Raw genomic sequence first — 26,656 nt, 5'->3', positions numbered from 1 at the left:
GAGGCTCCAGCTCGGCCTGGGTATAGGTGCGGAGCGTGGAGTGCTCGACAGTGGGGTGGGGTCTGCTCCACTCAGTGAGGAACCCCGGTTGTTGCATCTTTATTTGCCTAACAAAGTGGGCAGGCCTTCAATATGGGAGGGTTGGAGCCTCAGGCGGCAGCCTCAGCAACAACCCTGTCCTTGGTCCCACCCCGTCATTGTCCCCGGCTCCTCCTACCCTGCTGTCTCCTCTGCTGTCTCCAGGGCTGAAGGCACCACCCCTTCCTTCACCACCCCACGGGCTCTCTATCTCCTGTTTCTGTGCTGTCCCCTCCTGTGCCACCACTGTGTCTCTCAGCAGTGTGACCTGTTTTCTTTCCCTTCTCACACCACCCCACAACTCATCTTCCTGGACACTTGCCACTGGAGGGTATTTCTCTCATTAGTAACCCTTTCTAATGCTGCAAGAAACAACCACCCCACTTTTCCTGCCACCTCATGGCCACTCAGTTCCGAGTCCCTGATTTTACATGGGGCTGACTCCACTGCCTCCAGCACCCCCATTTTTCCCAGATTCTGCGGAGAGGCCCACTCCTCCAGGAGGCACTTTGCCACAGACACCATCCCCACTGTGGCATCTCCAGGTGAAGCCTCACCATCCACAGGGGAATCCCTGGGGAATCCCTGCCACCCCTAGAGGGGTCCCCAGAAGCATCCCCACCACCTCTAGGGGACTAAGTATCTCCACACCATCTGTAGGAGCAGTCCACACCAACAGGGAACCATGAGGACCGATTTCAGGTTCACCAGATCCTGCCAACTATGACGGATATAGAATTGGAGGGAGAGATGTTCCCAGGCCAGGGCAAGTCACCCTATGAGAGTGCAAAACCGAAATCAGTCAAGGGGAAGGGCAGGTAGGAGAAAGACTTTTATCTCTTACAGTCGCTAGCCAGGCTCAGCACCATCAGACTCCTCCAGCCACGGCTGATGCTGTCCTTCCCCTACCCACCTCTTCTAGCAGGAACTTTGCCAGATGCCAGACCAGTTACACACCAGGAATGGAGGGGAGGAGAGAATGGCCATTTCCTCTCCACCCCTTGTCCTGGAGGTTGCAAGGCCCTGCATTGGTTACAACCATTGATCTGTAAATGGACTTAAAAGGACTGCTGGATTCCTTAAGGGAAGAGACAACCACACCGAGAAGCGGATATCCAACCAAGAGATTTATTTAGCGGCAGTGAGGTGGCTGCCCACGAGAGAGAGAGAGGGCAGCAGCGTGGGCTGGGGAGCTTTGGCTTATACCCTGTTAAGGCACTGGCACCAGCTAATTGGCTACAGAGTCATTAGGGTTAGCTGGTGGGACTTGATTGGTCTGCATCACAGGTGTTCTGTTGTCATGAGTGGGAAGCTGAACTTATTTATGGGAAACTGAAACTCAACGGTCGCCATTTTAAATCAGAGTGTGGGGATTGGGTACCAATTTTACTAACAGGACTAAGGCTAGGTGGGAGGTTCTGGAAATTCTGCATTGACCCCTTAGCTCTGTGCCCTCTGGAGTTTACACACAGGGTAGAGGAATGTAACAATAGATTTATACTAACTAGATGAAGCACTTGTGATGTGCCAGGACTTCCAAGCCTTCTTCCCAGGGTAACTCCTTCAATGCTCTCTGTGACCTCATGTAAACAAGATCCTATGATGATGGCCAAGGGACGGGTGGAGAAACTGAGGTCCATGCTAACAAGGTCGGTGACTCACCCACAGTCAAATGCCTATTAAGTGGTTAAAGCTGGATGCTGAACATGAGCTAGTAGCTCCGTCCCTATTCTGCAATCTTAACCATAACATTTGTTCCCTAAATAAGCCAAACCATGAACAAAACGGATGAACGTATCCATTTTCTCAGTGTATCCAAACCTCACTCCCTTATGTCTGAAACAATACATGCGTAGAAGCCGTAACACATACGGGCTCCCAAGTTCACTGCCCTGGGCTGCATCAGGACCCTTTTGGATGGAGAGCATGAAAAGTGGGGAAGTGACTGACTGGTTGTCGTGAAATGTGGCTGAGACAGCACATCCCCTTGGCTGTGCTATTCATGCCACACAGTGGTCACAGGGTATGTGCTTTCTAGGAGGAGGGATTACTGGGTTCACCACACAGGCTGCCCACCACATATGCCAACAGGAGGCACTGGGGTATGGTCCTCAGATAACAGAGACCTCTGGAAGCTGGATGCCTTGGAAATAGATGAGAACACCTTCATCTCCTCTCATTGCCACCCCTTCAAGGTACACACCTGAAAACGGCCTAGAGGGGAGGTGACTTGCCCAAGTTCACATGGCCTGAATCGGGCCTGACTGGCGTGATGTTCCACACTCCATGCCAAGCTTGGTTGGCATTCGTCCATCTCTGAGTCTGTGCGTCAGACACGTGTGACACCAGCCCCCAGGAGTTGGAGGTGTCATCCGTATATCCCTGAGGATGTCCCTAGGGAAGAATGTCTGGCATGACCCTGCCTGTGCAGGTTGGGATGTTGGGCAGCTCCTGGGAGGCACTGTGGCTTCAGCAGGACAGGGAACTGGTGAGAAAAAGAGGTCTCAGCTAAGCTCGTCTCTCAGCTAAGCTCGTCTCCTAAGAGCTGGGACCCTGGGACCCAAAGAGCGAGGGGAGGGCTCTGGTGGAGATTTGTGTAGTCATGCATGGCAAGGGGGCCAGGTGGATGGGCAGTCAGCAGCCCAGAGGGGCATGTGGATGAGTCTGAATGCAGGGAGGGGCCCACAAAATGAAACCTTCAGGAAGTGATATCACTGATGACACGCCCAGTAGAACCTGAATTGTGACCTGGTGCCCAGTTCCTGGTCACAGACCCCAGTCCTGCTCACTTGACCAGAGACGCTCGACAGAGCAACATACGGTCTTGTTGTGCAGAGCCTTCTGAAGACATGGAAGTCAGGGAAGCAAAGAGGGACAGTCTTCCTGCTCGCTGTGGGCGTTGGCTCAGAGACCACCTCCAACGCCTCTGTCTGTGTTGTCCAAGGAACCCCGAGGTAACACAGGGCAGCCCAGAGTGGGCCACACCAGGTCCAGGCCCCAAGTGTGACCCATCCCGGGATGACCTTCCCCTCCGCCCCTTCTGTGTGTGTGTGGTGGGTGTGCGGTATCGGCAGGACTGAAGGCTGGGGAGGAGGGGGGCCATTCCTGGGTGCCAGCATGTTGTGAGGTGGTGGCCCCCTGGTGGGGCAGTCACAGTCAGTGTCACACCTCTGCTCTCATCATTCAGGACATGGAGGTGGGTGTTGGGACCAGGTACTTCCACCCACATGTTAGTCCTGAGCCTAGGGGGTGTCCTCTCCTTCCCTTAGGGACGAGTCCTATGCAGATGGCCCTGTGTGCCTGATGTAAGGAGCAGGGTTTGAGGCCCACATTTCCCCGAGGGGAGGTCCAGGCAGCCCCAGGAGGCACCTCCCAAGCTACTAGGCACTAGCTTTTCGGAGCTCCACCCTGGGGAGCATGGAGCTGGTGGATGGATTCACCTACTCCATCTCCCTACACCTGGGGCAGGCTGTCTACACCAAGGACACCGTTCCAAATCTGGCAGCCTGCCAGGGCCCTCCCAGGGCTTCCCCACGAGAGTGGTTGACAGTCGGGACTGTCATCTCATTCCCTGGGGGCACCCCTTCCCTCTCCTTCATTGCACCCCAGAGGGCTGGGGACTCTTGGGTGAGTTGCAAACCTCCCTCGTCCTGGTGGTTCCTGGGTTTCCCGCTGACGATATGCCCCCTGCCCCCTTCAGCATGAAGAGGAGTCAACTCTCCGTGGGAATGAGGTCCACAGGCGGAGGGCTCCCTGGACAGGTGTGAGGAAGAAATGGAGAATGAGGACGGCACGAGTGGAGCCAGCCAGAAACATCAGCTGGCGCACTCCTGAGTCCTCACTCCCTCCTGAAGACACTGACCAGTCCAGCACAGGCCAGCAGGCCACCAGGTGATCCTCCATCCCCTTCTCGGCCAAGTCGGGCCTCTGCCCACAGCGCTCTGTGTGTCTTGAGTGTCCCCACATGTGTCTGAGCTGCAGCGTGCTCCTCTGACAGGCAGGGTGGCTGGTGATCAACCTGTTAGGGTACCCATGGGGAACACGGGAGGAGCCCTAAAGGGGCTCCCCTGGCGCCTGGCGGTATAGAAAGGACTACCTGCCAAGCAGGGCCACTGTGGGGCTATTACTTCTCTATATCCGATGAAAAGCCTTTGGCTTCACCCGTCAGGGGAATCAATTTGGAAAAGCACATGGAAAACAGCCTTTGGAATGGAGACTTGCAATTCCCTGTGGCTGGGACCAGTCCCTTTCCTCACCGTGGCCACATGAGGGACCTCTGGGGGCAGCAGAGGGGTACCTGGGAAGGTTCTGGTAGGACTTCCTTCAGCAACAATAGGTAGGAAGCACTCACTTTGTGCAGGCCCTTTGGGGACTATTAGCATAACTGAGTGAAGGAAGCAGACACAATACTGGGACCCTGTCCCGGGTGGAGTTGGACAGTCACTTCAGGCATCAACCACAGGTCACGGCCGGGGAGCATCACGGGAGATGCTCTCACGGCCTCCTCGTGCAACACAGGGGATGACAAGGGGCCAGATGAGGAACTGGAAATGTGAGCACTCACTGGGCCCAGAGGGAACACTGCCCATCTGCACAGAATGGGGGGCAGGAGTTAGGGGCTTGGGGCAGGGGGAGCACAGCAGAAACCAGCAGGTCACTGATATTTGGATTCCCAAAGGCAGGCTGATGACTGGGGACTTCCTATTTGGGAGGATGGGAAAGGATGGGGTCCCAGGCTAGACACACAGGGTCAGGAAGGGGGAGGGGCAGATGCCTGGACAGGCAGGGAACTACACAGCGGCCAGGCCCACACAAGGGTGGGCCAGGAGGGCAGTGTGGCTGGGAAGACCAGGCTTCTCACTCTTCCACCCCAGGCCTTCCCCCAGCCATGGGATGGGCCGGGCTAGGCGCCAAGCCTGGGAGCCCGGTGATGTGACCAGCGTTGTACAAGGCACCCAGCTTTCATCTATCCCGGAGGGCCAAGCCCTCCACTGCTTGGTCCAGGAGGAGCACCTGGGGCCCACTGTGGCAGAGCTGGAAGGTGAGGGGCTGCAGCCAGGGGACCGTCTAGGGTGGGCTTCCTGGACTGGGGTTGCCTTCAAGGCAGTGAGGGCTTTTCTGTCATTGTTAAAGTGTGGGGAATCAGCCCTGGGGTGACCCTTTCTCTGTGTCCTGCCTGCTCCAGAACCACGGCAGATGCAGCAGGCTCCAGAGACACGGGGAGGGCCGGCTTCGTGGCTAGAGCCAGTTCAGGAGCTCCCTGAGACCCCTGTTCTGGAGCTAAGGCTGGTGTCACCTGTTCCAGACCCTGCAGAGCCGGATGATGTCCCAGCAGTGACCTCAGCTCCGGTGACGGGCCCTGAGCTGGAGCCTGCCAGAATGGCATCGGGCCTGGCAGTGCCAGAGCCAGCTCCAGAGCCCACCATGCCCTGTGCTGTGAGCACCCATGTCGTGTCAGGGGAAAAGGAGCCCACCATCCTGGCATTCCCCCACCGCCTGGTGGCCGAGCAGCTGACCCTGATGTATGCGGTGAGCACAGCGGGCTCAAAGTGGGGGTGGGCCTTTCCTGTGCCATGGGCTGCCCCAGACCTGCTGTCCCCTGATGTGCACTCCTGTGATCTGGGCCCACATCCCAGCTTCCCACCATGTGCCCTTAGAAACTCTCCTCACCCCCAAGGCTTCACTGACCACAGGGACAGTAGGGCTAGCATATAGGGGTCCTTGCAGACCAATGAGGAATAGCGGAGGGAAGGTGGGCAGGGCCTGGCAGGGGGAGGAGGGGCAGGGTAGTGCAGGGGTGCTCAGGGAAGTGCTGCCAGGGCCTTAGGTCCTCAGGCCACTGGCCTGGCAGGCTGCACAGCCTCCACACTTCAGAGGCCCCTGCCATGTACCTGACTACATGGGAGACACAGACACCAACAAAGGCCTGGTTGGAGTTCTTTGGGAGGAAACTGCACCTGAGTGGGTAGTGGGATCCAGGGGGTGACAGAATGGGAGGCAGATGCCCCAGGATGGGCAGGCGTGAGCTGCCTTGTGCTGCCTTGTGCTGCAGGGAGGAGGTGAGTGAGGATGCCTGTGCGCAAAGCCCCTCTGTTCCCCACCACTGTGGCGTCCAGTGCATCCGCTCCTGGGTGCCTCAGTGGATGGGGTCCAAAGCCTGGACTGCCACAAGGCTCACACCACTTCCTCATTGGCCTGGGCTTCAGATCTGACCAGTAACTGCCTGGGGCCAGGGGCAACGTGGACACAGCTGAATGACCCTCCTTGCCATCCCCAGGAGCTGCTCACCAAGGGGGCAGTGACCAACTGCATGACCTACTTTGGGTGCCAGTCATACAACGGAAACATTCTGCACCTGGCCCCCACCGTCTATAAGATCTTCAGAAAATTTGATGACGTGGCTAACTTCGTCATCTCCTCCTGCCTCGGGGCCCCGAGCATGACGGCCCAGGACAGGGCCCAAGTGGTGGAGTTCTGGATCCGGGTGGCCAAGGTGTGCCATGGGACAGCCCCCAGGGTCCATCCTGCCTCTTGGGACCTGCTCCCCTCCTTGGCCAACTCTCAGGATGGATTCCTGAGGTCTGACCCCGCACGGACCCTGGGCCCCTCCTGCCAGGGGCGTGCTGACCTGGACTTGCAGGCCCCGGGAGTGGGACAGCCATCCCTGGCCCCTTCCTTGGGTTGAGATACAGTCCTCCACCCAGGAGGGCTGCTCAACAGGTCCTGGGTGCGCTGGGCTCCCTGGGTGTTTGTCTCCTTAAGGACAGGGGTTCATAGGGGGACACAAGCACAGAAGCAGGCTGCGTTCTCAGCTCAGTCTTCCCACCCAGGAGTGTCTGGACCTCAAGACTTTTGCATCCCTCCATGCCATTCTCTTGGCCTTGCAGAGCCCTGCTGTGGGTCGTCTCAAATGCACCTGGGGTCATGTTTCCTGGTAGGTACTCCTGTCCCTGGGACCAGGCCACCTGAGTGGACCAGAGACACCACCCCTAGGTCTGGCAGTGTCCCCCTCAGTCGGCTGGGGCTCCTGGGAGGCTGCAGACCCTGGGGACAGGGGCTTACAGGATGGCGGGCTCTCAGAGCCCCTGTGGGTTAGGCCAGCGGTTCCCCCCTCAGGAATCGGGTTTCTTTGTCAGGTGTGGGTTGAAGCCAATGGGAGATGTTCAGCATGTGTTCTGTAGCAGGAGGTCTCTGCCCCAAGGACAGCCACCTGTCCCCAAAGCAGATCCGCCCCCAGGAGAACTGCAGGCCTCAGATTCCCCAGGTCTAACAGCCATGGAGGAAAGGCTCATGCAGGCTAGTGGAAAAGGGGTCCAACCTGTTGGCCCACCTGTTGGCCACATGTCTCCCTCCTCTCTCACTCCCCTTAGGAAGATCTCCAGGATGCATAAGAGGCTTATGCAGGAGAAGTGGCTTAACCGGAAGTGGCTCTTTACGGTAAATGGAGGCTAGAGGTCTGAACAGAGGGGATCCTTGGGGCAAGTCCTCTCCTGTGCTGTGGCCAAGCCTTGGGGATGACTCGAGGTGTGCATGGTGAGAGGGGGCAGCTGATGGGAGAAGTAGGCTCCACCTGGCCCCCAAGGTGTCCTGGGTGTCTCCCTCCATGCCTCCACTTGACTGGGAGCCTGACATTCAGTAAGGACCCAAAGGACAGGCTCCTGGTCAGGGCTGGGGCTGGCGCTGGGTTGGCAACAGGGGTGGGGCCTATGGCTGAGCAAGGTCGGCCCCTCCCCAGGGCCCCCTGAGCCCATCACTGCCCCTCTGAGGACTCAGGCTCATCTGGTCATGGAGGGTTGTCACCCTGGGGTGTGGGCCTCCCAGGTGAGCAAGGTCCAGGGAGCACAAGATGGCCTTCAGCTTTATGCCCATCCCACCTGGTCGTGTGAGGGGAGCCGTGGTGATAGCCAGGTGACAGTGAGTGCTCAGGGCATACTGGGAGGCAGACGGAACTCCCCTGACACTCTGCGGGTGAGGAAGCCTCTCAGGCCAGCCGTCCGCAGCCCAAGGACACCCATGAGTTTGAGTGTGTGCTGGAGCTGCGATCGCCCTGGGCTGAGAGCCTGCTGGAGGTGGGGACAGCATAGTACCAGGAGACTTGGGCGAGGCATCCACCAACCAAGCTCTGGTTTGTGGGAGGCCATGTAGGAGGGGAGCATGAGCACCTGAGTGTCCTGGACCTTGCAGGAGGTGACCTCCATGTTGAGGCAATGGCTGAGGGACCCCTGGGAACTCTGGCATAGGGAGGAGCAGGTGAAAATGACCTGCCCAGGGTTGCGGGTGGTGGGGCGACCCTGCACTTGCTCCTGCTGCCACCAGCCGTGAACTGCCAGCACTGGGGTGACCAGGAGGGCGAGAGCAGTTGGCTACAGGGAGGAGTTGGAGCACAGGTGCAGGGACCACAGGTCTCGGGATTGGCCAAAAGCCAGGCCTTGGCGGGACAGGAGGGGAGAGCAAGGCGAAGGTAGGGGTGGGAGGCAGCACAGGGTGGTCCAAGTGGAGCTAGGGGCTGCGAGTGAGGGGTTCAGGGAAGGCTCTTTGGGAGCCCGCCTCTGAAACAGGCGGGGACTCATCACCTCCCCACCCCAGTGGCACAGGGCATGGTCCCCTTCTTCAGATTTCTCACGGCCGGCCTGCTGGTTTTAGACAAACCCCTGGAACATAATGATGTGGGTTAGCCCAGAGGGGCACAGGGGTCAGGATGGTGAGCTTTGAGGAGGAGAGAGACCCTAGTGAGCCGTACCTCTCAGCACCAGGCATTCCCGCCTCCTGGGGGTTCTCCCTTACAGCCCAGGAGCTGGGCTGTTTGGAGAGGACTGCCAGAGGGACCCCCCCTAAGTCCTGGTCTTGGCCCCAGGGCAGATGGGGCTGAGGGCTACAGGGGGCAGCCTCTGAGCAGGACTGGCCTCTCCCTCAGGCCCTGCCCAGGGGGAGGGATGTTGCTCCTTCAAGGCAGGAAGCACATGGGGGGTGCTGGCCATGCCTTCCTGCCTGAGGCCTACGCCTCCCTGTGTCATCAGAGAGAGTTGAGTGGGATGCTTGGCCTCAGCTCCCCAGTCCAGTCCCCCCTCCTCGGTACCCCAGATCCTGGCCTAGGTCTGGGTGCTGTTTCTGGCAGGCCTGCCGCTTGGAGGGCCCCAGTGCTCCTCCAACTTGAGAAAGGGTGGGGAGGTTTGGGCCTTGTTCTGGGTGCAGGGGGCTGTTTCTGATTCACTTTGGCTGCCTTGCTGCCTTCCAGGCTGATGGGATGAGAGAGGCAGAGTTGCGCTACTGTACCACCCCGCCACAGAAAGGGAGGTGTGGTGCAGGGCCCTTGGGTAGGACCCTGTCCGGCCCAACTCCTGGGTATAACATGTCTTGAGAAAGTTAACACACCCAGGGCTGAGGACACTCAAGGCTTTGTCAGGTGGGGGGTGACGGTGGCATCAAGACAGCCTTCCTGGAGGAGCAGCTAGAGACCCAACAGTGGGAACAGGCAGGGCTGGATGGCATTGGAGGGAAGGTGGGTTTCCACATGAGCAAAGTTCCGGGACCATCCCACTGCCCCACTCCTCACGCCCCTCCTTGTCCACATCCTGTCCTTCCTCTGCCCCAGGAATGTTCCATCGTACGTGAGATCATGACATACAAGCACATGGCCAAGATGCATCACCTGGAACCCGAGGAGCACTTCAGGTCCTTCTTTCAGGCCGTGGAGACCCTGGATGAGCAGGAGAGGTGAGGCTGGGCAGGAATCACGTGTGGGTTCCACCTGCTGGCAGGCTCTGGGAGAAGGGCCCCTGACATGTGGCTCCAGGGACTCACAGGTGCCCCTCTGTCCTGCAGCTACACCCTGTCCTGCCAGCTGGAGGCCCCAGGACAGAGGGCCAGCACAAAGGGACTCTTGTTCTTCAGGTCCCATAACATTTAAACTTGGCGGCCAGAGCCAGGTAAGTTTCTGGCCTGGGGCCATTCGCAAGGGGTGGGCTGCTCCCCAGCCTCAGGGAAGCTTTGGGCCATGTTGGGTGTGGGGAAGTACTAAAGACAGGTTGGGCTGGGACTCTGCTCCACTGCGGAACAGTCCTGTCAGGCTCAAGGGTGATTCCCCTCCCTCTCTGGGACCCAATTTCCTCCTCTGTGAGTGGGTGATGCTCATGAGCCTCCCCGTGACAGGGACCCCACGGGTGACGGTGATTGACAGGACCCTCTGCACAGGGCCAGGAGCAAAGAGGGTAGTGAGGACAGGGTGGAAGCAGGATAATGGGGGGAACCTGGGATAACCTGCCTCTTCTGTTCACCTGCGTGGCCCTGTAGCTGCTGTCATCGGGCCCACGACCCAGCTGGTATCCTGGCTGTGTGCGGAGTAGAGCTTCCCCTTTGGACAGGAGGCACCCGGCACCCCAGGACCCTAGTCTGCTTCCTGCTCCTCTTCCTCCCGCTGCTCATCCTGAGCCTCTGCTGGGGCAGGTGCTCTGGCACCTCCTCCATTGGCTGACTTTGGCATCTCCCCATGCTGCCGCTGCATCCTCAAGGGCCTGTACGTAGCCACTGCCAACCTGGCCGCCTTCGTGCTGTGTCCTACCCTCTGCTCGTGGCCCGCTGGACAAAGGCGAGCAACCCCACCGTGTGGAGGGTTTTCCCCTTCGAGTAGGTGGCCTCCCACCATGACGCCAACTGCTGCCTGGGTGCCATCAGCCACCGAGTCGTAGCCACAACGGTCCAGGAAGAGCTGGGGCCCATCCTCACCATGGCCAGCCTTTCCCAGGATGGACACAGAGATGGCGCAGTGCTTTATGGGACCACCGCCCCCTGGGCGCCCAGCAGAGGCATCCGAGGCTGCAGGGCTGGTCGGCCGACACAGGGTCCCGGGACATGCTCCCAGCAGAGCCCCTGTACAACTCCCTCCCCTCATCCCTGAGAAATAGCCTCCCTAGGCACAGTGTGGTCTAGGTGTTGTGTCAGAGGTTTGGGTTGGGTTCATCCTGTGCAGAATGTAATAAATGAACGGATTGCCACCACACTGCTCTTTCTTCTCAAAGCTCTGCCCCTCCTGCAGACATCGTGTGCCCCAGCCCACCCCACCCCCAGCCCTCAAACTCTATGACGCAGGGGGGCCCTGACCTACGCCAGGTTGTCCTCCATCCTCGGTCCTCGCTCAGGAAGAGCGGGGCGCTCTAAGCCCCAGGCTGGCACACCTTGGCAACACTGGGGAGGGCAGTCCAACAGAAACTGGACCTTCCTTCCTTCCTTCCCGACCTCTATAGGTTATGATCAGACGCCCCGGGGTGTCTCTTCACGTCTTCAACACCACTGCAGATGTCATAACCCAAGTAGATCCCAGGGCTGCAAGGCACCGGTCTAGCACCATCCCACTTAATGACACACAGCTGCCCCACACATTCCAAGAAATTCCTTTTCAAAAAATGTTGAACTTGGTCTCAAAGCACCTCCAAGATGTGCACTCCTTCCTTTGAGGGCCTTTCTGTAAGCCCAACTTTTCCATGCTTCACACCTCAGAGCACCCACCAAAGCTCCCAGGTCTCCAGTCCTCCCCCATGGTGCCCCCCTCAGCCGTCCATCCCCAGGCCAGGCTGGTGTGAGGCCCCTGGTATCCCGCTCCTGGCTCCTGGCTGAGCAGCCTGATGTCTGTGACAAAAGGCTGGGGAGGCTGAGTGGAGGCACTTGGCTCTGATTCTCCCCATAATGCTCTCCCAGGGCTCTCAGGATGTGTTCACTCTCCCAGGAGGGGAGGTCTGGCCTGCAGGGGAGCTGCAGGATCAGCACAAATACCCCCTTGGGGGGCTCCACGCTGGAGACAGTCTCCAGGCCATATGCTGCAGGTGGAGCCCCAGACTGGGGACTGGAGAAGTGGAAGTGGGCCCTACTGACAGCCTCAGGTGACCGGATGACAGGAGGTAAAATCAGGACACCCAGGCCACCCTCCTCCCCCTGGCCCTGCCCACAGCACCCTCAGAGCCATCTGCCTGCACGGTGGTCCCAGGGATGACCTCAGGCTCCCCGGCCACATAGGGAAGGAGGTTTGGGCAGAAGAAGGGCACATGGGCCTCTGGCAGGTCGGTGGCCCAGGTCAGACCTGTCTTCCTGCACGGCCCACCAGCCTCAACCCTAGAGAGATGAACTTCTGGGCCCAGAAACAAAGCAGTAGCCCTGGGACTGCTGGGTGGTCACTGAGGTCAGCAGTCCGTCCTGCCCCGGTGTGTGCAGGTGCCCAGAGCATGCCACGCCCTGGACTGCTGCTGCTGGAACACCAGGCTCACACGGCTGCGTGGCCACCCTGACTATGGGCTGCAATGCACCTGCCCCACCCGATGTGTGCTGTGGAGATGGCACGGCCCTCTGGCACCAGGTGTGCGGCTCTGTGCCCAGGCACGGGGCTCTGGGGACTCCCCATCTTCGGGCTCCTCAGAGAAGCTAATGCTGGATTTCTTGTTCACGGAGTCGAATAACGAACTTCGGAAACACTAAAGGTAGGAGAGCAAGTGCGAGGCTTTTATTTAGAGATGAAGCAGGCAGGCAGAGCTCCTGGCTTGCACCTGCCCGGAGGGCTCAAGACAGCCCTGGGTTTCTGCGTCTTCTAGGGGATTTACAGGTGGTTGAGAAACAAAGGGTAGGGATGCAGACTGGCTAAATGGCCCCCAAATGCTTATTTTTAAAGAGACAGTTAATTTCTTATCAGTCTTCCAGATTATTTTGCAGAGTTAACACAAGAAATTTACTGCTCTGATTCTTTCCCAGAACAGCAGCTTCTTGGTTTGCGAGCATATCAATCAAGACTGCCTGGTCCTGCTCCCAAGGTAGGCTGAGTCATTGTCTGCTATGTTAAGAAACCCATTTTTTGACTTCTTGGGTTTTAAAATGCAATCTTATCTTGATGTTGGAATCTTTCCTGTTTTTACTATGTTGTTTGTGACTGGGCTCACTTGCCATTATTACTTGCCTAGGATGCAAATCGTCTGATTAGGGCTAGAGGAAGAAAAGCAGCATCTGGGTAAAGTTAAAGATAATAAGCTGGGCCTTTTAGCAGGCTAAAGTAAATTTTACAATAGTGTCATTTAACTGACACAATAAAGACATGGGCTATGCTGAGGTATTTTCTTATCTGGGGGATATTCAAACATTTCAGGCCAAGTTACTCCTGGGCTTTTAGTTTTCATCAATCTCACAGAAGAATGCTTGTATTACTTTAGAGAATTAATGTGACTGACTTTGCTTAATTGTTTCATATGGAGTTTCAGTAGGGGTTTTATTCCGGAGGCCCCCCTACTCGGTCTGCACCCACAGTCCCTTCCTCACTACCACTGAGGCTCTGTGGCTTCCCTCCCCAGCTGCTGCCATTCTCTCCTTGTTCTTCCTCCAGGCTTCCCTTCTTCACTCTCCAAGCTCTGTGTTCCCATGCTTGGGGCACCCCTCTCTCCCTGCCCTCCCAGCAGTCTCCTTCCCCCATCCCTCCCCTGGCCTGGGACTCCTGCTGAGAGGGCGTTGTGTCTCTTCTTCGGTTCTTGTCCCTGCCGCAACCAAGAATTGAAGGGCAGGAACACAGTAGTGTGGGCTACCTCAGAGAGAGAGGCACACTGAAAGGTTGGCGGTTCCCCCTTTTAAGGATTTCTCAGGAATGTGACAAAGGGCTAGGGGTGTGGACTTGTTAAGTGGTCTCAAGATGTTTTTCTTTGATGAGACATGAAGTTTCTTATCAGTCCTCTGGGTAATTCTGCAAAATTAGCTTAACACAAGAAATGCACTGCTCGGATGCATGTGGGATGCATGTGGGAGCATATCAATTAAGACTGCCTTCCTTACCTCTAAGTTATTGTATGTTCGCTAAAGAGTATGTTAAGTGTGGATAAAATGGAAGTTCCTGTGTCCAGGATTCTCACCTGGGCCTAGTCGGCTAGCTCACTACACGTGTTTGGGCAATATGTTGCTATTGACTCTATAGAAAGAGCTTCCACCCAGTGCTCTGGGTGACACGGTGACACGGCTGCGAGGCTGCAGGAGAGCAGAGCAGAGGCTGGAGTGGTGGCAGCGCTGAGGTCAGAGCCCCAGAGGATGGTTGTGTGGGATGGCTGTGTAGGCAGAGTCCCAGAGGACTTGCTGTATGCAGACTCGCTCTGATTGGATGGGATGTTAGTGATTGACCTGCCACTGTGGAAATAAAGTTGGGTATATAACCCTTTCACCCCAAGAACATTTTACTGTCATTTCTTTCCTCACACTGAATCCGTAGTGAACTTGCCCAGGGTTGAAACCCACTGGCAGGACATTAAAAATCTTACTTCTTAACTTCCTGGGTTTTAAAATGCAATCTTAGCTTTAAGATAGAATCTTTCTTGTCTTTACTATGCTGTTCATGGCTGGGCTAGCTTGCTACATTAACTGTCCAGACCGCAAATTACTTGATTACGGGATGAAGGAGGAAAAACAGCATATAGGTAAAGTTAAAAAAATAAGCTGGGCCTTTTAGCATGCTAAAGTAAATCTTACACATGATTACAAACAATTAGCACAATAAAAACACAGACTATTTTCCTTCACCTGGGGAATATTAACTGATCTCACTGTGCATAATGCTTAACACAGAGTTCTGCTAGGGGCTTTCCTTGCACGTAGTCACACTGCTCTGACTGTAATTACTCTGCCTTGCTTTTTCCAGAGGCCCTCACCTTCACCCTATTGTGTCTAAGCCCAGGGTCCCTGTCTCAAGCTGAGCCTGGGCAGCGACGCAGCCATGGGAGGAGGAGACTTTGCTCGGAGATGGTGAAGATTCAGGCCTCTGCAGAGTCGGGGGGCGGTGAGGATCTGCGCCTCACCTCTGTTGGCCCCCAAGTTCTCTCCTGATGGCCCCTCTGCGACTGTGCCTATCTTAGGTTGTTCCTCCCTTGAGGGATCTTACCCGTCTCTGGCTAGCCAGCCATCCTCCGTGGCCAATCAGGGCGATGTGAGGCACGTGGGTGAGAGAGAGGCGGCGTCAGTTTTCTGTCTCCATGGCTGCTTATGCCTCCGCGGGCTCCGTGCCCAGTACCTGCTTTAGGGATCCCTTGCCAGCCGGCACGGTCCCAGCTCAGGTAATATATTTTGAGGAACTCAGGCCATTTTTTATAACGTAAGATACTTCTTCCAAAACAGCACAGTAGTGACGTTTCAGAAAAAATCTGGTTTGAGAAGGCAGGAGAAAGATCACAGAACCAGCAAACAGGAAGAAAGGTGAAAAGATTGGAAAAACCTCAGGGCAAAACGCTGGGCATAGCTGGGAGCTCTCCCCCTTCTCTCTTTAACTGAAGTTGTAGGTGATGTTGGGTGCCGAGGGAGGCAGACTTCTGAGGGGTGGGGGAGGGTTCACCCTCATTTTGGGAGCTGACCGCTGTGTGATAACGTTTGACCAGCTGTGTGGGGAGCCAGCGAGGGCCTGTAACAGACACGACCTCGCCCCCAGATAAGCACTGCTGCTGGCATCTAGTTCTTTACCAGTTTAGGAATAAGAAACTATAAATGACAAAAGACTTGCAATTTACAATGGTTAAAGAGCTGAGGAGAACTTACAGTAAGACATTGGATATAAGGATATTTGGAAATATCTGTCATGTAAAATACTGAATAAAGTTTAGCATTATTCCTTTGACAGTGCTTTCCAGGTAATTATAGATGAGATAAATGTAAGCCAAATTAGCCAAATTTTCCCTAATGAGGAGAAAAAATTCCTCTGTCATGTTCCAGGAGGCCTCTGGAAAATAACAAGAGTTACTTAGAGGTAAGAGCACCGTTCTGAATTTGGTGTTGGTGAGACAAGGGGCCGTGGGTTTAGGCAGAGTAGGGTGAGGGCCTCCGGAGAAAAAGCAGAGCAACATCATTACAGTCAGAACAATGTAACAATGTGCAAAGAAGTCCCTAGCGAAACTGTGTGATAAGCATTACACAGTCAGTCACACTAACTCTCTAGGGTGAAGATACCAGAGTGGAATATAGACAATCTTCAGTGAAATCAGTTCAAGCTCAGGAGCAACTCGGCCTGGAATGTCTGAGTGTTCTGCAGATGAAGAAGAGTATCTCAGCATAACCTGTGACTTCTCTGTATCAGTTAGATCATGACACTATAAAATTTACCTTAGCTTGCAAAAAGGCCCAGCTTATTTGTAACTGTACCTATATGCTGTGTTTCCTTCTCTGATCCTAACCAAGTAATCCGCAACCTGAGCAAAAATTCATTTAGTAAACAAGCCAGGGTATAAACATCTCAAAAAGTTAAGAAGTAAGATTCTTAACACACTTTAGCAAACAGGGAACGACCCAGCCCACCTTGCAGGCAGGGCACGTGGTCTTAATTGACATGCTCCCAGAGGGACACTGCTATCCTGAGAAAGAATCACAGCAGCAAATTTCTTCTGTTACTCATCAAAAATGAGCATTCTGGGACCACTCAACAAGTCTGCACCCCTAGCCCTTTACCCCCATTCCTGAAAATCCTCAACTGCGCATACATCCCCTAGACAACGAGCCAACCACAAACTCTCAGGTCCCCTCCTGGCATGAGCTAGGAGCTCTGTCCAATCACTTTAACTCTAAATTAAAGCCTCTAACCTTGCTCTCCTACCTTGAGTGTTTGCGAAGTTCATTCTTCGGCTCAGTGAACAAGAACCTGGGCACCAAAGGCACCACGAAAAGGCATGGACTTGTCCTCCCTACCCCGGCAGACTGGTCAAAAATTAGATACAGAGCAAAGAAAACTGAGTATGATTACAGTGCTTTCTTAGTATGCGGAACTAACGACCGCAGGAGGTTCACACTCCCGTGAAAAGCCCGCCAACTGAATCACACCCAGTAAAATAATGAATACCCTCTGTGTGTTCCAGTTGTACTCTTCCTGTCTTCCTCCACCTCTAGTGGAAAGAGCCAAAGCATGTATTCCCTTATCAGAGGAAACAAAGCAGGAAATTCCACCTAAACTGGAGAATTTAAATCCCCAGGCAGAGCCAAGCACGATGTCAAAGGTCACACCCCACATTTGGCCAAACAAAAATACTGTTACTCTATTTGTAGCCCGAATGAGTAACTGTAAAATCCAACAGCTACAAGCTGATGGAAGGTGGAAGGGGCATAAAATCCCAGTGTTTAAGCCGACACAGGCACACGGTCCTAGTGCCATTCCAGTTCGTCTGCACATAAACATGCTCTAATACGTCACTACGCTCCTGTCAGCGGCCCGGCGATGTAACTGGCGCAGCTCAGCTGGCTGCTAACTCGCTTCAGGCCAGAGTAACAGAATAGCAGCCCGTAGGAACAGGGACACCTCACCGGGAGAGGGGACCTTTTGTGCAAAAGGCAGGTCACAGACGTCAAAGTTTGCTTCATAAAATTCAATGTCATTTTTTAAAGTGAGTCCCTGAAAGTCCCAGCAAGCCACCCAGAAACAAGCTTAGTAAGGGCACATGACCCAGGGGGGTGGGCGGTGGGGGGTGGTGTCCCCATTTCCAATCCCAGCGTGCATTTACACAGTTAAGGGGCACAAAGAACTCAGGGAAGGAACCTGCGGGTGCATTTCCTTAGATTCTGAAATGCTGTCACACTTCATTTTCTCTCTCAGATTTCATTACTCCTCCTCCCAGACCTCTCCGAATACTTATTTGAAACACAAATGGGGGCGGGCAGTGTGAACGAGGTCTAACTTGGGGCTCTGAATGGCCAATTGCACAAGAAGCAACCTCAGCTATGGCTAGCCTAAGGACCAAAGCCATCAAGGGCTTGTCTTTGTTTAAAGTATCTCCATAATTTCATCACAGAAGAAGTAAGTAGGATTTTTGGAATGAATACAGTCAGCATCTGACAGAACCCAAGAACATGTCCTCTATTCAGGGGAATCACATGGCACAATAACCATACACCTCAGATTTTTTCCTTAGAACTACAACTTAGAAAGCATGCAAGCTAATGGCAATGAATTCTGAAGCAGACTGACTTCAAACAGGCACCCTCCCGTGGTTTAAGTGGAAAAAAGCATTCAGCGTTAAGGCGGCATCATCCGTACCAATGCAACATTTTCTCCATTTTACTTTCTATCTCCCCTATCCTCCACCGTTAGCTCAAAATAAACCAGTCACGCTAAGGAATGCATGGCACAAACTTTAATATTTATACTAATTAAGTAGCTTGAAGCTCAACTAAGATGAACAGATGAAGACTATTTACTTCAGAGCTAGATGCCACTGTGAAAAATTCAGACGAGAAAGATCATGAGAGGGGGCAGTCTCTAAAACGGAGGTGACAGGTGGTGCGGGGACCAGCGCTCTAACAGGAGACACCCCCCCAACAAACACTACAGTGTGGGCACGGGAATTCTCACGGCTTGTGATAACCATGCTTTAAAGCTTTTGTTTTTAATAATCCAAATTCTGCTTTATTTTTATTTTGTTAAACTATGTTCTCAGTATAACTAACTATCAAAGGTATCAAAATGACATGCACAGAAATAGAAAGCACCTTAAAGGAACATTCCAGGAACACTGGAATGTCATCCACAAGACCGCAACAAAGCAGTGTGGTCCCAGCTGGGCAGGGTCCACTCAGAGCCAAGGGAGGCTGTAACTCACACCAAAACATGCCTAATTACTGGACTTTTTAACCCTAATACATGTCCTTAGCATTAAGTTTTTTCATTGCCACAAATACCTCAGACAAGAACAAAAACAGCAATAAAAACCTTTGGTGAAGTCTTCTACAACGTAAAGCCATGAAATACCGTATTTAAAATCAGCGCTATGCCATAACCTGAAAGCCTGCGTGTTAACAAACATACATATAATAAATATAAATTCAGGCCCCGCATACGCATAATTGATTGTTTCCTGAATTCTAAAGGATTCAAGAAACCATTTCAGGGGGGAGCCTAGTAGACATAATGTTCTTCATGTAACTGTAGATTAATGATAACAAAATAAAAATAAATGGAAGGGAGGAAGGGAGGAAGAGCATCAGAGTTAATACCATTACCTTTGTGGTGAGACAGAGCTAAATTTAACATAGAGCTCCACTTACTGTTATAAGGCCACAGATTAACTGGTGAATAGCCTTAGTTTCTTCACTTCTAAAATAGGGAAGGATAACAGAGCCAACCTCATAGCATACAATTTAACATAATTAGCACAATTCCCATTGCACAACAAATACGCAATAAGTATCAGCATGTATCTATTATAAGTGCTTCCTATCAAGCATGAACTCAGGAAGGTAAGTTTTCCATGGAGATTATAGGACCAACCTTAGATAGGCTGGTGAAGACCAGACTCTATTCAATACCCTGGAGATGTTACTTTTGCAAAGGCAACGTGCTATAAAGGATTTTTTTCCTTCTCTTTATTTTTCCAGTCAGCTCACACAATACACTTCTTGTTACTGAGAGCCACCAGTAGGGAAGCTCACTGTAATTAAAAGATCGATCTTCTGGAAACAATGCTTAATAACAGGCACAAAAAAGTGTGAGTAATTCTGCATTTTCAAACACTGTCCTCAAGTTAATTTAACCTGAGCTCTTTGTGAACCACCTAGGAAGTCTAGAATCAGTACGTACAGGCTGAAATCAATGGACCACAGAGAAGAGGAGACAAACTCCAATTGGCCACCTCATTAAGATCAGGGGAGCCTTGTGCAAAAAAAAAAAAACAGGTGCATATAAAAAACAGGTGCATTTTATATGCTCCAGATGAAAACAGTTCAGATTTGCAATGGCAATATTTTGTATTTTGTGTGTTCTCTAAAGGACAAATCTAACTTTATGCATATATATATATATATATATATATATATATATATATATATATTTGTGTGTGCTGCAGGTATACTGGGAAAAACACTTGCTATATTGAAAAGACAAAAAATAAAAGTGGTTCTGAGCAAAAAAAAAAAAAAAAATACTCAGCAAAATATTGGCACACCAAATTCAAAAATACATCAAAAAGATCATCCATCATGAACAAGTAGGACTTATTCCAGGGAAGAAAGGATGGTACAGTATTAGAAAATCCATCAACATCATCCACCACATCAACAAAAGTGAGGACAAAAACCACATGATCATATCCACAGATGCTGAAAAAAACATTTGACAAAATTCAACATCCACTCATGGCAAAAACGCTCAACAAAATGAGTATACTGGGCAAGTACCCCAACATAATAAAGGCCATATATGACAAGCCCACAGCCAACATCATACTTAACAACAAGAAGCTGAAAGCTTTTCCTCTGAGATCAGGAACAAGACAGGGATGGCCACTCTCCCCACTGTTATTCAACATAGTACTGGAGGTCCTAGCCATGGAAATCAGACAAAACAAAGAAATACGAGGTATCCAGATTGGTAAAGAACAAGTCAAACCGTCACTATTTGTAGATGACACGATAGTGTACATAGAAAAACCCTAAAGACCCCACTCCAAAACTACTAGAACTGATATCTGAATTCAGCAGAGTTGCAGGACACACAATTAATACACAGAAACCTGTAGCTTTCCTAGACACTAACGATGAAGTAGCAGAAAGAGAAATCAGGAAAACAATTCCATTCACAACTGCATCAACAAGAATAAAAATACTTAGGAATAAACCTAACCAAGGAACTGAAAGACCTACCATACCCTGAAAACTACAAGATACTCTTTACAGAAATTAAAGAGGACACTAGCAAATGGAAACTCATCCATGCTCCTGGCTAGGAGGAATTAGTATTATCAACATGCCCATCCTGCCTAAAGCAATCTACAGAATCAACGCAATCCCCATCAAAACACCAACAGCATTCTTCAACAAACCGGACATATTTTTATGAGATAAAAAGTACAGCATTTCATCAGGAGTAAGAGCGAAGCATAGATCTCCTACCTTGCGGTGCTGAGCATCGGGGTCCGTGGCACTGACGAAGTTAGAGGCACACATCGAGCGAGTAAAGGAAGTAAACAGCACCCTTGCCTCACCCAGAGGCTGAGGCGGCCCAGAGAAGCAGGCTGGAAGTCAGGCAGACAGAAAGAGAGACACTCCTCATGGATACCCAGTCGGGCTGTCGGGGTCTGATTCCAGACAAGCGGGCCTTTGAGAAGCCGCTGAAGCACAGCCTCAGCCTAGACTCTCGCAGGTGCCCACGGCCTTCCTCAGTCCCTCGCATCCAAGGAGATGCCTCTGAAGGGGAATCCTGGCCTCCACTCAGGTGACTTTCCCGGCTCCCAAGGGAGACGGGGGAGCCACTGAGGGAGACGCAGGGGAACCTGTCACTCGAGACTTTGAGATCGGCAGCCGGGCTAGTCCCATTTAAGTGGCTGACGAGCGCCCGATGTTGTGTGCCATAGATGGCTTCCTTCTATAAGAACAGTGAAAGAAAAGGCAGGCTCGGATGCCTATACTCACCTCGGAAGTTATCCCGGACGAGCCCCCAAAAATGATGCAGCTTCTCACACCACAAGGGTATGAAACTAGAAGTAATTTATGCAAATAAAACGAAAAGCCCACCACCGCATGGAGGCTTAACAACATGCTCCTAAATAACCAATGGATCAATGACCGAATAAAAACAGAGATCCAGCAATATATGGAGACAAATGACAGCAATAACTGAACAACGCAAAATCCGTGGGACAGAGAAAAGGCGGTGCTAAGAGGGAAGTACACTGCAATACAGGCCTACCTCAGGAAAGAAGAACAATCCCACATGAACAGTCTAAACTCACAACTACCACAACTACAAAAATAAGAACAAATGAGGCCCAAAGTCAGCAGTAGGAGGAACATAATAAAGATTGGAGCAGAAATAAATAAAACCGAGAAGAATGAAACAATACAAAGAATCGATGAAAGCAGGAGCTGATTCTTCAAGAAAATATACAAAATGGATAAACCCCTAGCTGGACTGATCAAGAAAAAAAGAGAGCCTGCACACAGAAACCGAATCAGAAATGAAAAAGGAAAAATCACTACAGAAACCACAGAAATACAAAGAATTATCAGAGAATACCATGAAAAATTATATGCTAACACACTGGATAACCTACAAGAAATGGACAACTTTCTAGTAAAATGCAACTGGGCTAGTTCCATTTAAGTGCCTCACGGGCATCCGATGTTGTGTGCCACCGACGGCTTCTATAAAGACAGTGAAAGAAAAGGCAGGCTTCGATGCTGATAACTCACCTCCCACATTATCCCGTACGAGCCACCCAAAATGATGCTGGGGTTTTTCTTGTCTGCGGACGGGAAGAATGAACTTAAGAGAACACCCAAGCCAACATAGGAGAGGCTTTTAGTGAGAGATACAGTGACAGGACAGATCTCCTGGCTCACGGCGCCAGGAGGGGTCAAGAGAGCCCATAGTTGTGCGTTGCCTAGGGATTTTATAGGCAGTTGAGGATTTGGGGGGACCCTATAAAGGCTTAACGGTGTGGACTTGTTAAGGGGTCCCTGAATATTTAAAATCAACTTAACACACGAAATTTAGTGCTCTGGTTTCTCCCTGGGATACCGGCGTCTTGGTCGGGGAGCATATCATTCAAGGCCGCCCGCCCAGTTCGCAAGGTGGGCTGAGTTATTGTCTATCTGCTAAAGAATAAGTTAAGAATCTTACTACTTCTTCACCCTGATGCGGAGAGGTAAATCCCAGATATCATAGTAGCTCCTCTCCTGACAGTAAATTAACTGCAACCAACAGAGCCATCCAGATTTAACAAGTCATAACTCCAAGTTCTAGGCAGAGCATCAAAACTGAGACTGGATTAAAGACGGCAGTGTGAGAAGTGAGACAGAGACCCCCTCCAAAACCACATATAATACGAAAATATAATTAACACAACTAGTCCTGAAAGAGCACCAGGAAACAAGGCTGCAGCAGACTGCATATACCTGGAGAAAGCAGCGGATCTCATGGAACAGGGCACCAGCACCACTCCCCCTGAGACCCGGGACATCCCTCCACTCGGTGAGCAGCTCCAGAGAGGAGAGGTTCTGGGCACTAGAGGGCGCCACATACAAACATATAACGTCAAAGGAACCTGGTTCAAAGCAAAATCTCAGCACCAGAGAAAGGACTGAGACTGAATTAATAAATCTTCCTGAAAGAGATTTCAAAATAAAAGCTATAAACATGCTCATGGAGGTACAGAAAAATATTCAAGAACTCAGGAAAGATTTTAGGAAGGAGATCTAATCACTGAAGAGCACAATGTAGGGTATTAAAAGCAGATTAGATTCGGTGGAGGAGACGACAAATGAAAACAGAAACTAGGGAAGAGGAATACAAACAAGATGAGGCACAGAGAGATAAAAGGATCTCTAGGAATGAAAGAATACTGAGAGCACTGTGTGACCAATCCAAACGGAACAATATTTGTATTACAGGAGTGCCAGAAGAAGGAGAGAGAGAGAGAAAGGGATAGAAAGTGTCTTTGAGGAAGTCATTGCTGAACACTTCCCCAATATGGGGAAGGAGATAGTTTCTCAGGCCATGGAGGTGCACAGATCTGTGAACACAAGGGACCCAAGGAGGACAACATCAAGACATATAATAATTAAAATGGCAAAGATCAAGGATAAGGACAGACTTTTAAAAGCAGCTGGAGAGAGAAATGAGACCACATACAAAGGAAAACCCATCAGGCTATCATCAGACTTCTCAGCAGAAACCTTACAGGCCAGAAGAGAATGGCATGATATATTTAATGCAAAGAAAGAGAAGGGCCTTGACCCAAGAATACTGTATCCAGCATGACTATCATTTAAATTTGAAGGAGGGATTAAACAATTCCCAGACAGGCAAAAGTTGAGGAAATTTGCCTCCCACAAACCACCTCTACAGGATATTTTAAAGGGATTGCTCTAGATGGAAGCACTCCTAAGGCTAAATAGGTGTCACCAGAGAAAATAAAATCACAACAAAGAAAGCAAACCAACCAAATACTAACTAAAAGCAAAAAAATAAAATCAACAATCCACAAAAGCAATCAAAGGAAACACAAAGGAGTACAGAATAGAACACCTACCATATAAAGAATGGAGGAAGAATAAGAAGGGAGAGAAATAAAGAATCATCAGACTGTGTTTATAATAGCCTAATACGAGAGTTAAGTCAGACAGTCAGATAGTAAAGAAGCTACCCTTGAACCTTCGGTAACCACGAATCGAAAGCCTGCAACGGCAGTAAGCACGTATCTTTTGATAATCACCCTAATTGTAAATGGACTGAATGCACCAACCAGAAGACACAGAGTAACAGAATGAATAAAACAGCAAGACCCATCTACATGCTGCTTACAAGAGACTCACCTCAAACCCAAAGACATGCACAGACTAAAAGGAAAGGGATGGAAAAAGATACTTCATGCAAACAACAGGGAGAAAAAAGCAGGTGTTGCAGTACTACTATCTGACAAAATAGACTTCAAAAAAAGAAGGTCACAAGAGATAAAGAAGGACATTACATAAGATAAAGGGGTCAATCCAACGAGAGGATATAACCATTATAAATATCTATGCACCCAACACAGGAGCACCTACATATGTGAGACAAATACTAACAGAATTCAAAGGGGAAATAGAATGTAATGCATTCATTTTAGGAGACTTCAACACTCCACTCACTCCAAAGAACAGATCAACCAGACAGAAAATAAGTAAGGAGACAGAGGCATTGAACAACACATTAGAACAGCTGGACCTTACACATCTACAGAACTCTCCACTCAAAAGCAGCAGGATACACATTCTTCTCAAGTGCACACGGAACAATTTCAAGAATAGATCATATACTAGGCCACAAAAAGAGCCTCAGAAAATTTGAAAAGACTGAAATTGTACCAACCAGCTTCTCAGACCACAAGGGTATGAAACTAGAAATAAATTACACAAAGACGACGAAATGGCCTACAATCACATGGAGGCTTAACAACATGCTCCTAAATAACCAATGGATCAATGACCAAATAAAAACAGACATCAAGCAATATATGGAAACAAATAACAACAATAATTCAACAAGGCAAAATCTGTGGGACTCAGCGAAGGCGGTGGTAAGAAGGAAGCATATTGCACCACAGGCCTACCTCAGGGAAGAACAACCATCCCATATGAACACTAAACTCACAATTAACCAAACTAGAAAAAGAAGAACAAATGAGGCCCAAAGTCAGGAGAAGGAGGGACATAATAATGATTAGAGCAGAAATAAATAAAACAGAGAAGAGTAAAACAATAGACAGAATGAAAGCAGGAGCTGGTTCTTCGAGAAAATAAATAAAATAGTAAACCCCTAGCCAGACTTACCAAGAAAAAAAGAGAGTCTACACACATGAACACTACTAATTCTGAAAGCGCGGCCTCCGGCGGCCTCTCCCACTCCGCCCCGCCGCGGGTCCCGCCTCACCCTCTGCTCGCCCGGCCCTCGCCCTCGAGGCCGCCGCCGAAAACCTCCACACGCGGCAAGACGCCCGCCGGCCTCCCCGCCTGCGCGGCCCCGGCCCCTCCGCCTGGGGCCCCGGCCCGGGCGGCGGCGGCAGGTCGGCGGAGCGGCCCCGAGCCGGGCCCAGCGAGGACCCAGCACCCGCGTCAGTCGCTCCACGGCCCCGCGGGCCCCGCGCCGCCCGCCGAGCCGTCGCACGAGCGCCCCCTCACCGGCTCCACCGCGCCCACAGGCGGAGGCAGGGGTCCCCGCGGCCACGTACCTTCTGGCCCACAGAGCCGTCGCTGTCGCCTTCACCCCTGAAGCGGGGCCGCTCTGGACGCTCCGCCGCCAAGTCCGCGGTGGCGGGAGCCTCTTCCCGGCCGGGCTCTCGGAGGCCTTGGCGAAGCGGCGAGTGCGGCGCCGGGAGGCCAGCGGGCGAGGTCGGTGCCGTCGGCGCCTCCGCTCCGGGAGGAAGGCGAAGCCGAGCACAGCGCGGGTCCACCATCTGGGCTACCCCGGGCTCGCTGCGCGTAGGAGACGGAGGGAAGGAGGGACGGAGGGACGGAGGGCCGGAGGCGCCCGGAGAAAGACGGCGGACAGGACCACGGACGGAGCCGCGGGAGCAGCTCCTCCTGGCGGCGCTCGCGAACCTACTGATTCTTCAATACGGCAACTGCGGCGCCTGCAGCTACTACGCAGCCGCCGGAGGTACGTTTTCTGCGCGCGCGCCCAATGGGTACCTGCTCCGCGGAGCCGCTCCCTCATTGGCCTCGAATGCCGTCAGTCGTGGGAGGCCCTGAGCCTGACGTGCCACGCTCATTCGCCGCGGCGGCCTTATGATGGGGGCGGGCCTGCGCGGGACGCTGCACGCTCATTGGCCGCGAGGGCTGTCCGACCGGGACTTTGATTTTGTTCAATGTACTTTCTAATTTTTCTTGAGATGACCCACGTGTTATTTTTATTTACTTATTTATTGATTGTGGTGTCATTAATACACAGTCACATGACGCCCGAGGCGGCGAGTCGGAGTGTGAAGATCAAAACCACGGCCCCACCCAGCCACGCTCCCATTGGCTGACTGCCTGGCGGCACCGTGGGATCATTGGGCACGGCCGCCGTCAGTCAGAGACCGGCCGGCGCCGCTGCGTAAGCAGCCATTGGGCTCTCGGGGAGAACACG

General features: G+C 52.0%; 2 protein-coding genes across 11 annotated transcripts in view; one reads left to right on the top strand and one right to left on the bottom strand.

The window, feature by feature from the left end:
• The window catches only part of LOC140845159 (contactin-associated protein-like 5), a 99,828-nt gene extending 73,419 nt beyond the window's left edge, over positions 1 to 26,409 (bottom strand). For 3 of the 10 annotated variants that reach the window (XM_073218899.1, XM_073218900.1, XM_073218901.1), the window contains exon 1: positions 25,758 to 26,400. In XM_073218899.1, the coding sequence (XP_073075000.1) occupies positions 25,758 to 25,982 (225 nt within the window). In that variant the 5' untranslated portion in view covers positions 25,983 to 26,400. Of the gene's footprint in view, positions 1 to 25,757 lie in introns of all 10 variants that reach the window. The other 7 variants (XM_073218902.1, XM_073218903.1, XM_073218907.1 and 4 more) reach the window with 6 other exon arrangements.
• On the top strand, positions 4,724 to 11,063 carry LOC140844796 (ral-GDS-related protein-like). The gene is made up of 8 exons (XM_073217762.1): positions 4,724 to 5,119; positions 5,384 to 5,607; positions 6,356 to 6,571; positions 6,909 to 7,012; positions 7,449 to 7,515; positions 9,671 to 9,792; positions 9,901 to 10,004; positions 10,369 to 11,063. Exons 1-7 carry the CDS (start codon positions 4,849 to 4,851, stop codon positions 9,983 to 9,985), a joined length of 1,089 nt encoding a protein of 362 aa, XP_073073863.1. The 5' UTR covers positions 4,724 to 4,848; the 3' UTR covers positions 9,986 to 10,004; positions 10,369 to 11,063.
• Positions 26,410 to 26,656: the final 247 nt, after the last annotated feature.

The sequence above is a fragment of the Manis javanica genome, chromosome 12 (assembly GCF_040802235.1).
Source record: "Manis javanica isolate MJ-LG chromosome 12, MJ_LKY, whole genome shotgun sequence".
Classification (NCBI taxonomy): domain Eukaryota; kingdom Metazoa; phylum Chordata; class Mammalia; order Pholidota; family Manidae; genus Manis; species Manis javanica.
This window is presented reverse-complemented; position numbering and strand designations above follow the sequence as displayed.

Excerpts from the sequence above, each read along its gene's own strand:
- LOC140844796 (XM_073217762.1), top strand. The coding sequence starts at position 4,849 with ATGCCTGGACAGGCAGGGAACTACACAGCGGCCAGGCCCACACAAGGG. Across the intron at positions 5,120-5,383 it reads CACTGTGGCAGAGCTGGAAG|ACCCTGCAGAGCCGGATGAT; the intron begins GTGAGGGGCTGC and ends CACCTGTTCCAG. Across the intron at positions 7,516-9,670 it reads ACCGGAAGTGGCTCTTTACG|GAATGTTCCATCGTACGTGA; the intron begins GTAAATGGAGGC and ends CCTCTGCCCCAG.